Here is a 15244-nt window from a genome sequence, read left to right as displayed (position 1 = left end):
CTCAGACTACATCCCTGCCTCGCTCCATGTCCTTGTAAAATTCAAGTTACTTTCTCTTCACTGCATGTTCATTATAAGTTTTACTTTTAACTTTTTTGCTCACTTATATTCATTATTCATTACAAATGAAAAGGACCTTACATGAGTTGATTAAGGTGCAGTATAATTAACCAGCTTTAAACACATTCCTCTGTAAATTTTACGCAACTGATATCTTCCTATGTGTATAGAGGTTTTTTTTGTTTTTTTTTTTGCTGTATTTTAATCTTTTTGCTTAATATTCTGTGAAAATCACTTGCTTTTATTCCTTTAAGAGCCTCAAGTTTTGCCTTTTGCTCAAATTAAAGTAATGGAAAAATTTAGTAGGTTGTGATTATCGTTAACTATTTTGACAAGCTTCTGTTGTTTGTGCTGGGCTCTTGGGTTTCAGTGTCATTTTTTAAAGATATGCAAACAGTCAGTTCATATCTCTCCATCTTGAAGCCTTAGCTGCTCTGAACATGTTTTGCATAGTGAGTCTGAGTGATCCCAGAAGGGATATGGAATGCTCTGTTAAACACTGTTTACAGATAAGCAGTTGTTTCTTGTTTTGATGGAGGCATGTGAACTCACCTGCTGCGTTTCTTATTAAAAAAGAAAATCTTGTGTTCCAGGTTTTTGAGTTTGTTAAACCAGCAGCCTTCTTTACTTTCTCCTTGTTTACATTTAGATTTATTACTTATTATTATTATGTTATTGTCTCCTACAAATTACATTTCCAACTGTAACAAAAAATAGATTTGTCATGTACTTGATATATTTCATACAATACATTGTCACAATTATTCTGCAGTGCAGACAAAGGTCAGTGGTTCAATTTTGGTCTTGGTCATGACCAAAGAAAATCTTTCCTGTTTTTACAGTTTTAATAAAAGAGCTCAAAATTCTTCTCTTGGCATTCAGGTCGCTGCAGAGCACCTTGATTATGATGCCGATCCCTCTGTAACTGCTGGCGTTGATGTAAAGTTCCACTAATAGGAGATATAATGCTTTTATCCTAAATGTCAGGACAGGATCTTTCTCTCATTAACATCTTCAACAGCTTTAGGTTGTTTCTGTCAGCTTTATTGTGTCTGCTTTTCTTTCTGCTCTTCAGTGGGTAATGTATGGGTGCTATGGGTAAGGTATGGTTTGTTGTTTTGTTGCTTCTATATGCTTTCCAATCCTCCACAGCGAATGTACACTGAACAAAATATAAATACAACACTTATTTTTACTTCCATTTTACATGAGTCGAAATAAAAATCTAAGGCTTTCTCTATAAACACAAAAGATACACACACACACACACACACACACACACACACACACACATCCGGCAACTTTGCACAGCCATTGAAGAGGAGTTGCCCGAAATTTCACGGGCCACAATTAACGATCGATATGGGTTCACAAAGCCAAAATCATGTTTTGAGAGGTCACCGTGACCTTGACCTTTAACCTTTAACCGCCAAAAAACCGCCAATTTGAAAAAGTTCCCTCAAGGCACACCTGTGCAGTAATCAAGCTGTGTAATCAACATCTTGATATGCAGCACCTGTCAGGTTTGTTTCAGACAGATGAAGACAAAAATAGACTTACACACTGTTTCTGACTGTTTTAATATTTCCAGCTGTCTCATCTTACAACAAGAATCATACTACGGTGGAAAGGAGGTTGCTGCGGTTACTGCAGCCCCCTTGCTGGCCAGGGATAAACACAGTGGCAATATTTTTACCTTATTAAATAATTTCTGATGAAAAATCATCTCAACAGTTTCTGTTCAGATGTGCGAGGATGCGTTTTTTCTGTAGTGGTTCATGTATGGAAAAAATGCGGTGAATTTGAAGGATAAGCATATGTGTGGCTTTCTTCCTCAGTAACGTCACTGTGCCTTTACGCCAGCTAAAGGTTTGGAGGAGCCACTAAACATAACTGGCCACAGAAAATTACTGGTGGAGAAAATGACATAAAATAGCATATTTCTTAAATAGTCCAGAGAAAAAGGGTCTATGGAAAAAAGGGAAAAAACATCCTGCAGTGACAGTGAGGCGGCATATGTTATCTGTGCATCCACAGGTACATTTAAGAAGGATTTACATTGGTTTTTATGCTGCCTGGAGGGTTTTCTCCTTTAAATCCCATCATTCTTTATTTTGTTGAATCTCTGTTTCCTCATGTGGATACAGTACAGCAGCTAACCAACTGTCAAATGTGGACAGGCAGATAATAAAAAATGAGATTCAGACACTAATGAGATTTTCACCTATTAGTGCTATCATGACCTCATAATGTCACGGCTCTGCTGTCGGCTGATCTGTTCGAAGGAGAGAAAGGTTGTGTGGCAGCCTTGTGTCTTGTATTCCACAGGTACAGACTGTGTGCTGTATATTCATTGAATGCGTGAAAGAACCATTTGTCCCTCAGCTCAGGCCTGTGTCCTTGAGGAGCTCAGTGAAGACTCATTTCCTCCTGGTTTAATGTGCGTGTGGTCGTAGAAATGGCTGTGATGGACATATTATCTCCCCACATTCCTGGTTCGGTCTCTGTGGAAACAAATGGTTGGCATCAGCTGATAGAGTTCCTACAAGCGAGTCACCCCTCCTCCTCTCTCTCCACACTGGAAAACTGTCTTTGTCATCCAGATAACTGAATAATGGCTCATTTCAGCCAGGACTATGATTGATATAATTAGTGGATTCATGCCCAGTTGGGCTTCAGCCTTTTTTGGTTTCCCTTGTATTATTCTGTCTTGATGATAATATTCCTAAGATTGGGCAGGCTTTATTCATTATTTATGTTGTGTTACCTCTCACTTCTACACTTTGTTCTGCCGCTAATGATGAGGATTTTCAGATCCTTTTGTGAATTGGTTTTGTTGGAGCAATTAAAGAATTCGATTCCTCAGCGCATCGCAACATATGTGAGCACACAGAAAGCAGCGACCGGAGTTGGCTGATGATTTTGTCTCGGCTCGCAAAGGCAGTTTTAGGGACGTGTGTTCTGGCGGCGATATGAAAGGTAGGGAGAGTAGCTATGGTAACCGTTGTTGTAGTGCACAGTTTGCAACGCCTGGGCCTTCACATGCTTTTAAACCCTCTCATAGTAAACATGATGGGGGCAGGAAGCGTAATTATTGTCAAGGCACTTGCCATCGGAAGGATCCTGGTCCTGGTACCGTTTTGAGGTCTAAAAATAAACAGAAATCTTTCTCACCTACTCCTGTTCCAGTATTCACATTCATATCCACCGGCACTGACATTCACACTCTCCCTCTCTGTCCTGGCTGTAAAAACCAGGCAGCTAGGGTTCAGGGTTAGGGTTGAAACTCAAAGCTTGTTTCGATTATATCATTGGTATTGATCATTCTTGTGGCAGAATAAATTGAGAATCAAGCAGCAACTCATTATCAATTATCAAAATTAGTAATATATTGTTTTAAAACCAAAGATTCACAACATACTGATTAGGTAGCGTTAACATGTTCTCACCCTGACACATAGCAAGTTCATTGCATTTTTATAAAAAAATTTTTTTTGTGTGTGTGTGGTTTTGCTCAAACTGCAAGTCAACTGACCCAAATTTCTGACATGCCAGAAAACCACTGGAAATAAACAGATGTTGTGATCCCTCTCAGACTCAATGTCAAATGACAGCTGAATCCCATGAAAAGAGCAAAACCGAAACTTACCTGACCCAACTAACAAATACTTCTGATATATCTTGTTCTTTTGCGCCTTGGTTCTTGACAGAAAACTCTGAAAAACACATAATTGAAAACCCAATGTCACACTGGGAGACATGTTGCTTCTGGTGTAGTTATACTAATTAGCACACAAAATGTCTGAGCACAAAAATCTGCAGCTGAAAATAGTTCCTATAACAAATGATCACCATTTTCTCCTGTGCCCATGTTTGACCTGTTTTAAAGGCTGACCTATTTTCTCATTCAGCTTCTTATTATTATACTTTATGTTGGTGATGTGTTCCTGTTGGAACACACACATTTCTGCCACAGTTGGAGTTATTTTTACTTCATTATTATTAAGGATATTTCAGATGAGAGAAAGAAGGTGGTGTCAGGAAGAAAGAAAGAAAGAAAGAAAGACACAAAAAAATAAAGACTTTCTTTTACGTCTTGAGTGAATGGGCTTAGGGCCACAGACAGGATGAGAGAACAGAGGCCAGCCTTAACCTTTAATCTACACCAGTGACTACACAAGCTAAAGTTTAGGGGCCATGTCTTGGAATTTGTTGACCACATCTCTGTGTTGCACTCAAAACTTTCGTGCAATATAGAAATGATCAACAGTGTTTCCTGGAGCATCTGAATACTGAGTGGTCTCAGGACTGTCCCCATCTGGATCAGACCAAACACATGCTGCTCTGCAATTTGGCTTCATGCGTGGCTTTAATCACACTACTGCAGCTGTCCAGCTATAGCAGAGGAGGTATGAGCTGAGTGTTGAAGCTTTAAAAAAAAAAAAAAAAAAGGTCAACTACATAATACTGGCTGAAAAATATTCAACAGAGAAAAACCCACACTCTCACTTTAAATATTTATCTTAATCATTATCGGTAGAGGATTTAAGTTTTTCAAAAGTGTATCTTTTCAAAGTTTTGACTTTGAAAATTACTGGTCCATCAAGAAGCTGAAAGTGATTTGAGATGTTTTCCAGACTATCACATGCTTGCTCAGTATCAGCTCCATCCTGGTGCCCAATGTTTGATTTTTTATTTTTTTTTGCCAGTTTAAGAACTTCCCACTTTTGTCTTTTCTGTCAGTTTCTGCACTGTCAAAGTTCATTAAATTAAATATATATATACCAGTGTGGCACCATGACTTAAGTGTGAAAATCTTAAAATATCATTATCTAGATTTGTATAGTTCACTGACAGTAACACAAATTTGAGAAACCAGACCACCCCCCTTTATTGAACTACTTGCTCAAATAGAGGCGTATTTATATTCCAGTCATGCCTCTCCATACTGCTGCAACAGAACTGTTATAATATGATCACAGATTTGAATTAATTTCTCTCTCACTCAGAGAGGGTTGCCCAGTAGCATCAGGAAGCAGCTGGGCCAGGCTGACGCTGGTTTTCTCTGACATCCTCTCTCCATCTCATCTCTCAATTAACTGCTCAGAAATGTTGTCCACACTGGAGGCCCACACCTCTCCTATACAGCACATTCCATAGGGCACTTTAAGTGGACCCTATTCTTTAAGAGTCGCAACAGTGATGTCGAGAGTGTCGAGAATGTTTTGACTTCTGCTTTTAAATTCTACAGCACTTTATCTTTTTTATGACCACGCTGCCTGGTTGGTTTGGCTGACCGTCCATTAGTACCATTAAGCTACGACATCGCTGATATTGCGTGACTCCTGCTGCCATGATAGGTTACGCATTATGTAATCTTTTAATGCCTGAATGTGAAAGCTGAAAGAAAGTGACAGCAAACTTTTATAATTTGGAGAAAATGTTAAAACATATTGGAAACCCACTGTGTAAACAACATCCATCCGCATTATCAGTGAGTATTTTTCATATATAATATACTTTTTTATAATATGCTAGTTCACTTTCCTGCAGAGCAAGAACATTTCCTGCACCTTTTCTATATTGTAGTTAAAGATTGCCTTGTAGTGTGTTACAGTAACTCAGCTTGGTAAATACTTTTACTAGGCTATAATTGGCTAACTTGAATATTTCCATTTTGCTTATAAACCTACTTCACTACATATCCGAGGGAACTACTGTGCTTTTACCTCTAGTACATTTATTTGACAGCTATTGTTACTAATTTCTCTGCTACAGTTACATAACAGTATGTAAAGTAGTTAGAATTAGCTCCACCTCAACTACAACAACTATCTAAAGCTACTCACACATTAATACATCATTTTGATATTTTAAGTACATTTTGCTAATAACACTCATGTTCTTTGACCCATGTAGAATTCTGAATGGGACTTTTACTTGTTATGCAGTATTTTTTCATCGTGGTTTTGCAACTTTTGTCATCCTTTGTTGACGGGCGTCACTTCTCTCCACCTGTTTGCTCGGCCGTGCACTGATTTGCTTTCACACCTGACTTTTTAAACACGTCAACACCCCGAACTGACTGGCACCATCTTCGAAATCTTGTTGTCTCATCTCCGTCGCATTACAACATCCATTATTTCCTACAGACACTGGTGTTAACTTGTTTCATATCCTGACAATTTGATGAACTGGTTTTCTTCTGTGGCATTTATGTCGTTTAAAGAAACCGCCCAAGCAGTAGTATCACAGTCTGAGTCACTTTTGTAAATAATATCTGATACTGTGACATTTCTGTCTTCTGTCTGCTACTGCAAAATCTTGATTAAGCAGAGCGCAACCTGATCTGTCACATCTGTGACCTACTCTTGTACTGTAGGTGTGCTGCTAAAGCCTTGGACCTTTTATCCATAATAGGCAGGCAAGAGAGAGAAGGAAGAGAACCTTATTCATACAGAATGATGCCGATATGGGCAATGCATTATTTATGAATTAAAGCTCAAATAATCAATTTCTCTGGCCAACCCAGCCATATAAGTATACCCCTGGGCACTGGTGTCATCAACTCTTTTCAAAGGAAAGAGGCTAATCTGGTCTGCTGCAGACGTACGTGCAGTTAGGAAGAGACACTAACAATAGCACCAGTCGGAACGAGAAGTGCAACTGTGTCGCTAAGCATCTTCAACTTCATATGCTCCCAGTGTTTCATCATTGGAGAAAGTAACCCCATTTATCACTAGTTTTATTTTAGATATTAAATGTCGAGGGGTCAAAGCCGATAAAACTTGAAACAAGTTACTGTAAAACAGAGACACATGAAAAAAACATAACTGTGCCCCAGATTTTAGCATTTTTAACTTTATATTTGCATGCACAAAAAAATAATATTATATCCAATATAATATAATATCCAATTTTTATGTCCAAGTTTTATTTCTCCTTAAACAAGAGACTGCACTTGTTTTCTCAGTTACGAAACATGATCCTTCAGTAGGATATACATATTATGTAACATCATCCACAGCATCATTTCTCACTATAACACTTACAGTATATTATATCAATGAAGTGCAAATGAAAACTAATCTGGTGAACTCCTCTTACTAAATTGGCTTGTCTTTCTAAGAATCATCTACGAAGCAAATACACTATAGACAACCTGAGACATGGGTATGTCATGGGAGCAATAATAAGGGAACCGACAGTTTCTCATAATACGGAAACCACAGCACAGCTATCACCGTGATGAAAATCGGAGAACTCTATACACTCTCTGTGTGCTGAAGTGGATGATCTTGAAGATGATCTGGAGCTCCTGCGTGGACTTCAAGGACCTCCGCACCTCCAATCCGTTCTGCAAGAAGAAGAACACTCATATCAGACTCATACAAAGACAGTCATTTTACATTTGCTACAGGTCCGTCTGTTCTATTCAGAAAAAAGCTGAAACGAAAGCAGATTTTGTAAAGAGCCTCTGAATGCCCGTTCCTTCTTGTAGCTTGTTGCCTATTTTTGGTGGCCACCTGCTAGACGTACATAAACATAATGTGAAGAAAGACTTTTGACAACAGAGGTGACATATCATCTATGTACACTTTTATCCATGAATATACAATACAGAGAACTACTGTAGAGAGAGACTCTATATCATAATGCTTTGTCATTATTGTGAAAAGCTGAATTGATATATATTATATACTACAGTTCCAAAAACATCCAATTCATTTTTTCATAATCTTTTTTTTCCTCTAAGTATCTGAATTTAAATATCATATTGATCCACGGCCTTTCTGCTGAAGAACAATTCAAAGACACCCATGTAATGAAGGACAAACCAAGATAAATCCACCGAAGGAAAAAAAGAACAAAACTACAATTAGTGCTTTACAGTTGTATGCCCCCGCCAAATGCGTGTTTTGTGAGGTCACAGTGACCTTGACCTTTAAGGGAAAAAAAATGTTCTGGAGCATTAATAAATAACAAACACTGAGAATGGAAAAAGTAGCACACCAGTTAGTTACCTGGTTTGTCGTCGCTGAAAGTTCGGTTCATTCTGTATGAGCTGCGGAGGTGAATAAAAATGTTGAACATGTTGAGCTGGAAAAATTTCTGAACAGAAAAAAGGAGATGAAAATTTGAGAAATCAACCCGACCACGTTCTCCGTGGTTTCCTCCACCCCTGGTCGAACGATGGACCGTGCACTGACGGGGATGCACCAGGATGAAAAGCCTGGAGCTGCTGGAACTTGTGCTGACGGTGGTCAGAGAGGTCAACACCATCCAGGGCTTGCTTAATCATCCCCATCACCAGGTCTTTCTCTGAGGGTACACCACATTACATAACACCATATCATCAGCAGCGCTTTTTTTCCACCACAGCAATTACACGCTTTCAGTGGTCAACTGAAAGTGATTAACTGATGCAATTAAAAAGCAATTTATGGACTAATTAAACCTATTTAAAAACTAAAATGGGAACTGTAAATACTAAAGCAGTAGATTAATGACTTGTGTAATGAAATGTGATAGGAAAATACAACAGCAAAATTAAAACCGTTGTATTCAGCAAGTAAACTGAAGATTGTATTAATTGTTCATCACTTAAAAAGTAAGAACTGAAAAAGAATTAATGACTGGCACAGATAACGATCAGCTTAATAAGAAATAGCAGCAGGATTGAAATGTACATTTAATCAACTACTTTGTTTTCAAAGGCTTTCCTTAATTAAATGATTGTAATAAGCCAATAGAAAGTTTTTAATTCTTCCATTGTCATATTCCAGACTATACAGAGCACAGTTATGTCTCCTTCTCAGAGACATAACTAAGTCAAATCTGAACACACAGATATGATACACATATATATTTTTATTCAGTGTGACTTACACTTTCCAAGGATATCATTATTTCTGATGGAAATTGCAACTAAACATCCTTAAATCTGATTAGAAATCACAGGAAAAAGACGATTCTTAGAAGTCCAGACCTTGGCTGAGAATCGTCATGTTTTTAAGTTTTCTTCAGTATCAAAGTAATCCAGTGACAGTTCTCTTTACACCCATGGGTACATGGCGAACAAGAATTGATAATAGCTAATTTGGCATACTTTTAATGGTGCTAACTTGCCAAAATGTAAAAAAAAAAAAAAAAAAGGCTAAAGAAATGCGGCTCAAGACTATATGGTCCACGACTATATGTAATGTACCTCATGTTTACATCATCCACAAAATAGAAGTAAGAGGGTAATAACAGTAACAAAATCCAAATATTACCTTGATTCATGATGTATAAATATCTATGAATATTTACTTATTACTGAATACCATCGAAATTTTCTAATCTAATGAAAGCATTTCTTCTGCATCATGGGAAATGTAGTATTCACTGTTTTTGGCGCTTGATGGAGTTTGATATATTCTACTAACACATTATTTAAGACAGATTTAAGAAATGTATCACATCTCTGAAAAAAAATACAGTTTATGTCAAATTCTTTGTGCTGGTTGAAGTGACTGCATCATCATAGACGCTGCCAGTTTTCTTCCCACCTTATGAATATATTATTTTTATGCATGTAATAACAAGAATTATGTCTCAAAATGAAACTATGTTAACGATTTAGCATGTAACACCTCTCAATCCATGTGGAATGCAGCATTTTACCTCTTTGGCCTGCGAGCAGAAGCCACTGTTGGACTGCAGACAGCGAATCAGTCTGCAGGATCTGACACAGTAGCTCCAACACCTGACAAGAGAGCAGTCGACCATCACAACATTAGCTTGCAAATCACATAAATTAATATTCTCGTTATTAGTCAATTTCTCAAGAGGCCTGGTGACTGAGCTGAGCTGGGGAGTATTTTGCAACAGCAAAGCAAAAGCTGTTCTCTGGAGAATTTCTATTATGTTGGAAATCTTCTTCAGATCTGCCGCTAACCCTTCATCTCTGGAATGCAATATTACATGGCTGTAAGTTACACAACTTTTTACAAACTGTGAAGGAGCTTAAGACCAGTGGAGGAGTAATATCACCATGAGTTCTTGATCATGGAAGGGCTGAGGATAAATGAGGCGCTGGGAATGGGATCTGCGCTGGTAAGACGTGGAGGATGGAGGGATGATTCTCCCGGTTTCAGCTGAATATTGGGTCTTCCGACGGACAAGTTCTTCCTCTGGTTGGTCCTGGAACACATTGACACAATCATAGTCTTCAGTAGAAAAACCATAGAAACTGAACTTGAAAATATGTCCCAGTATAACCATTTAAAAAAAGTTAGGAAATGAGGAACCATACGGCATTAATGCAGCCACACGAGCTCTGTGAAGGTATAGTTAGGCACATTGGTGCTTTGAGCTAAATCTTGAGATCTTGTTAACATGTTCACAACATGCAGATTCTTAGAAAGAATAACATCTGCCATTCCCACAAGTTAGTTATTCAAGTTCATGCTTTAGCAACGGTTTTGAGGAGGCATCAGTAAGCCCACACATCATTTTTACCCTCAATTATGCCTCACAAGCAGTTTCTAACCCTGACCACGACCCTGATCATATCGAACCAGAACATAAAGCATTTGATTGGTTGAGCTTGTTGTTGGTTTCTGCTCAACCTGGGAAGAAGTGTTACCATTGAGAATCAATTCAAGGCAAAAAACAAACAAACAAAAAAATTTCATCTTGGAATGGCAGGGTTTTTGTGTATCATATGTCCAACACTGCTATACTGTCAATGTCTCATTATCGGGCACTGAATAGCCATAATCCAGAGGGTCATTGGTAACAGTGCATCGGTATGTCACACCAACTTTGGTCCCAAAAGATGCTACATATTGTTAAAAATTCAGTTTCAGCCAAGCTCTTTTGATAACATGTAATATAAAACAGTAGTGTAACCCCGGACAGATTCCAGATTTCAGCAATTACAGCAAAACATGCACCTCTTTTTTGTCCTTTTGTGCTTGAGAAGACAAACTGACTTTTGCAGCAAGTTCTTTAAGTTCATCCCTCCAGGCCTCTGAAAATAGTGCTGTGAAGTAAATAGATAAAAAAAAAAAATCACTCTCATTATTCTGAAGCTGAAAGGAATTCTTTGGAAGCAAAGCTTTAGAAAAGTAATGAGAAGCGTGCGTGCACGTAAACATACCTGATTTGTTTTTGCAACTACTGACTCCACTGAGATTCTGAGCAAGCGGAAAAGCAAAAGATGGGTGAGCTGCTTTCCTCAGGCCGTGGCTCTTGAGAAGAGGATGAGGAAACAATGATGAGGTGACAAACCAATCATCTCTCACCATGCAAACGGGTCTGCCATTGAGTCCTGTGGAAACACAGTATTCACAGTTCACGCACACATGAAGTCAAGTGCTCAGATGCGTGAGACAATCAAACGAATGCCCTGAAGAGATGAAGCCAGTAAAATCCCTGCTGAGACTAAAGGTGACAATTTCGTGAGAACCTCAGGGATGAAACCTACTTTTCTGCCAATAATGCAGTCATCCCTTTCATGTACCATCTTGCTATTCCAGGTGCCCATACAGCTGCTCATGAAATATTTCATATGTAGGTACTAACTCATCTCAGGAAGGGCTGCTTCCACACCAACAACCAGAATAAATATCCTGTTAATGGCCTAATTTTTTAAAGCACAGCTGCTATGAGACTTTAAGCTAAATGAATGCATTAGATGTAGCTCTGACAAGTAATCTCCTGCAGTCAGATTTAATGAGTGCATAAACATATAATTGTTATTCAGTGTATCACGATTACACATTTTGTTATCATCTGAAAAAACTGAGGTAGTGAGGGTCTGCACGTGGAGGTGGTAACAATTTTCTGATTGCAACAGAAATCCACGACAGAGGAATAATATTACTTCGGTGAAGCAGAACGAGCTGTAAGCACAAAATTATCACCTCAACATATTAATATACACAGGGCAACATATGCATTTTAGCTTGTTTTGGTTTGCACTAACTCCTGAGAGACATAGCTGTTATTTTTGCAGCTTTCTGCACCAGCTACGAACCTTTGTCTGTCTGCCATTTGGTTCAGGGCAGGGAGCGAATAGCGGCTTTATCAGAAGTTTGGATTGCAATTAAATTTTGTTCAGACATTCATGGTATCCAGAGGGTGAATTCTAATGACTTTGGTGATCCTGTGACTTTCCCTCTAGTGTCACCAGTTTGATATGAATTTTTTTATAGATGTCCATGACATCCACAGGATGATTCCACCTGACTTTTTCCTCTAGTGCCACTAGTGAATTATCTTATCATCTACTCAATGGATTGGCAAACAGCCATTCATGGTTTCCTGGTGATGTATCCTAACAACTTTAGTGATCTCATTACATCACATCATCTGCAGGTTGATATTTTTGGTTGACACTGAAATATCAAATTACAAATATTGGATGGAACGCTGTGAAATGTGGTACAGGCATTCATGGTCACCAGAAGATGAATTATAATAAATTTGATTCTCCTGTTCTTTGATCTGGTGTCACCATATGGTCAACTTTTCAATCTGTCCAGTATTTTTGGTTTATGATGATATATTTGCTAAAATGATGGAATTCCAATCAGCCTCAGCTTTACTTCGTGTTTATTGGAATTAAGTTGTAAAAAGCTCATAGTGCCACTGTGACAATGGGCAGCCTCACAGAGGCTGGAGGATCTTGGTGTTGTTTCCCTGAAAACAGCTGAGAACAACCGACACAGTAAAGCTACAGGCTGTAAAACAAAAACCCAATGAGACAGACAGATGCTAAAAATGCTCTGTAAAGCTGAGGGGAACTGACCAGTCTGGTGGAAATTCTTTGTGGGATTAGTGCAGCTTTATTAAGAAGAGCTTCTAAATGGATTTACTATACTAGTAATAGTCAGAGGTCAATACCAGTCATTAGGTGAATACGAATGATGTCTGCAATATAGGGAAGCATATGGTAAGACTTGATTCAACTTTCATAAATAACATAAATAAATAATCAGTTTCATAAAGTGCATGAATTTCTTCTACTGCCCAGGCGGTTATCCCTGCCCACTCACCTTGAATGTGCCTCACCCTGTGTGGATGAGGGTTGTGCCGGGAGAAGAATGAATGATGACTCAAAGACCCAAAGCGTGGACTGCTCTTTGTCAGCATCTTGGTAAATTCAGGGGTCAATGGCACCTGAGTAGTTTGACTTTGACTCCTCTTCCCTGTTGCTCCCCGGGAGTCCGGACTTTGAACTATCGACATATCTCTGATTGAAAGCTGGAGATTTTATTTAAATCTAAAGGAGTGAGAGAACAAGCAAAAAGTAAAGTACCTCCATGAAGTGATGCGTTACAAATACAGAACGTTTAATATTCAAGGCTCTTATGCACATGCTAAAAATCACTTGAAAACTAAAACCTAACAGGAGACAAGACAGAGACACTCAAACTTGATTCGCCCCAAGAATCTTAAGTTTGAATTTCAAATTTGACCAAAATGTATGTTTAGTGTTCTACCAGGGCAAAGAATTGAAATAACTGAAATATGGAGAAATATAATTCCGAAGAACCACTTTACCTCTGAAAACAGCCTGCAGCCTCAAAACCTTTGGTACTTAATGCTCTGTGTTGCTTGTGTTGCTAAGAAACCTGAACTAAACAAAAAACAATGGCATCTGTGCCCGAGTGACTGGCATTCTGAACCAGTTCATTTAGACAGGGTTATCAAATGCAAAGCAGCTGGGATTTAACTATTTTGTGAGGTTTAATTAAAGAACTGCTGAAGAGCGCAAAATGCGGTTGATGGAACTAAGAATGTCAACATGAACATTTATGAGTGAGGAGCCTCACACCACATCGGCTATTAGTTTACCGGTTTGCTGCAGTATCTAATGTGGCATACGGATGTGTGTGCTGTTTTATCCTTTCAAAACTAATTATAATATAAAATATGACTTTAGGTTTCATGGATATTCATGGGAACCTATAATCAAAATTTGAAAACCACATAGGGATCTCTTCAAAATATGATATTCTTCAGGACTATCAGGATTGGTGGCAGAAAATTATCCATTAAGAAAGTGGCCAAAAACTGACAGGGGAAATATGATAAAACAACATCCACAACTCCATCTGACAGTTCATTTAGATAAGCTCCACTCAACAGAGATAATGAGGAGCAAATGCATTCAAAAGAAGATCATTATCATTCATCAAGAAAAATTATTTGTGACACACACAGCACATGTTTAAACTTCAGTAGAAGTATATGCTTTCCCTATGATATTACCAGTATTTCAGTAGAGTCAGTATCTATCTATCTATCTATCTATCTATAGTTCTATCTAAAGATTGAACTAACAAGGCTTTTGAAAGCGAATTAAGCATTATTAGTGTTTAAACCGAAAGCTGAAGGTTAACAAGAATAATTCATGGCAACAAGCCACAACAATGGACTGAAGGACGGTTTTATAAATGTCAGAGACAATGCTTGAATCAAACTCAATACATGAAAACATGGAGCAGGAACGCCACATCCGTGATCTGCCCTCAGCCTGATCTGCCCGGATATTTCCTCAGTACTACTGTCACCTATACCCCTGTGGTTCATGAGGAATACGACCAGACTACTGGTGGAACATTGCTGTTCATTCCCAGACTCATTTTATGATTTATTTAATTATATAACTCAAACAGCAGCTAATTATTAAAAACTACAACAAAATGAGCAAAGGTTACACAAACTGCACAGAAGACGATTAGCTTTGCTTGGCTTGGCGTCAAAAAATACCCATGTAAAAAAAAAGCAACAATTTGTGATTTTAGGGAAGGCTGTAACTGTTCCTTGGACCTTGTGAGCTATGACATGGGAAGTTGTGTTCTTGCACTTGGTGTTCAAGTGGCTAAGTCGTGAGAACACCGCTACTAGGCAACGGCGACATGGACACCAAACAACTCCTCATGTTTTCTTGTTATTTTTGCTTCTTTCCAAGAAACGCTGATGTACTTTGCATTTCAACATCATGCAGAGGAACAAGAAATGAGACAACAAAGGTAATGAGTATCTACTCAATGTAGCTACTGTTACTGCTCATTCACAATAAACACTAGCTGATCAAACATAATGTGATTTGGAACAATGATGCATCAGCTCCTGAAAATGCAGTATGCAGGGAGATATACATTTAACAAACTTATTTGTACTCTGA

At 38.3% G+C, this 15244-nt stretch overlaps 1 protein-coding gene across 1 annotated transcript; it reads right to left on the bottom strand.

The window, feature by feature from the left end:
• Nucleotides 1–6972: 6972 nt before the first annotated feature.
• On the bottom strand, nt 6973–13343 carry tbata (thymus, brain and testes associated). The gene is made up of 8 exons (XM_023413418.2): nt 13107–13343; nt 11207–11377; nt 11001–11089; nt 10096–10245; nt 9727–9808; nt 8217–8382; nt 8085–8125; nt 6973–7417 (listed from the first exon to the last, which is right to left on the bottom strand). The coding sequence occupies exons 1-8, from the start codon at nt 13297–13299 to the stop codon at nt 7326–7328; spliced, it is 984 nt and encodes a 327-aa protein (XP_023269186.1). The 5' UTR covers nt 13300–13343; the 3' UTR covers nt 6973–7325.
• Nucleotides 13344–15244: the final 1901 nt, after the last annotated feature.

The sequence above is a fragment of the Seriola lalandi genome, unplaced genomic scaffold, assembly GCF_002814215.2.
Source record: "Seriola lalandi dorsalis isolate HSWRI2012SDOR001 ecotype SW California unplaced genomic scaffold, Sedor1 jcf7180002054516, whole genome shotgun sequence".
In the NCBI taxonomy this organism is placed as follows: domain Eukaryota; kingdom Metazoa; phylum Chordata; class Actinopteri; order Carangiformes; family Carangidae; genus Seriola; species Seriola lalandi.
Note: the sequence above shows the minus strand (reverse complement) of the source record. Positions and strands in the feature narration are given on the sequence as shown.

What these genes read in the sequence shown, in the direction of transcription:
- tbata (XM_023413418.2), bottom strand. Translation starts at nt 13,299, where the DNA reads ATGTCGATAGTTCAAAGTCCGGACTCCCGGGGAGCAACAGGGAAGAGG. An exon ending in AGGAAACCACGGAGAACGTG is followed by an intron (nt 8,126 to 8,216) that starts GTCGGGTTGATT and finishes TCACCTCCGCAG; the next exon opens with CTCATACAGAATGAACCGAA. An exon ending in TTTCAGCGACGACAAACCAG is followed by an intron (nt 7,418 to 8,084) that starts GTAACTAACTGG and finishes TTCTTCTTGCAG; the next exon opens with AACGGATTGGAGGTGCGGAG.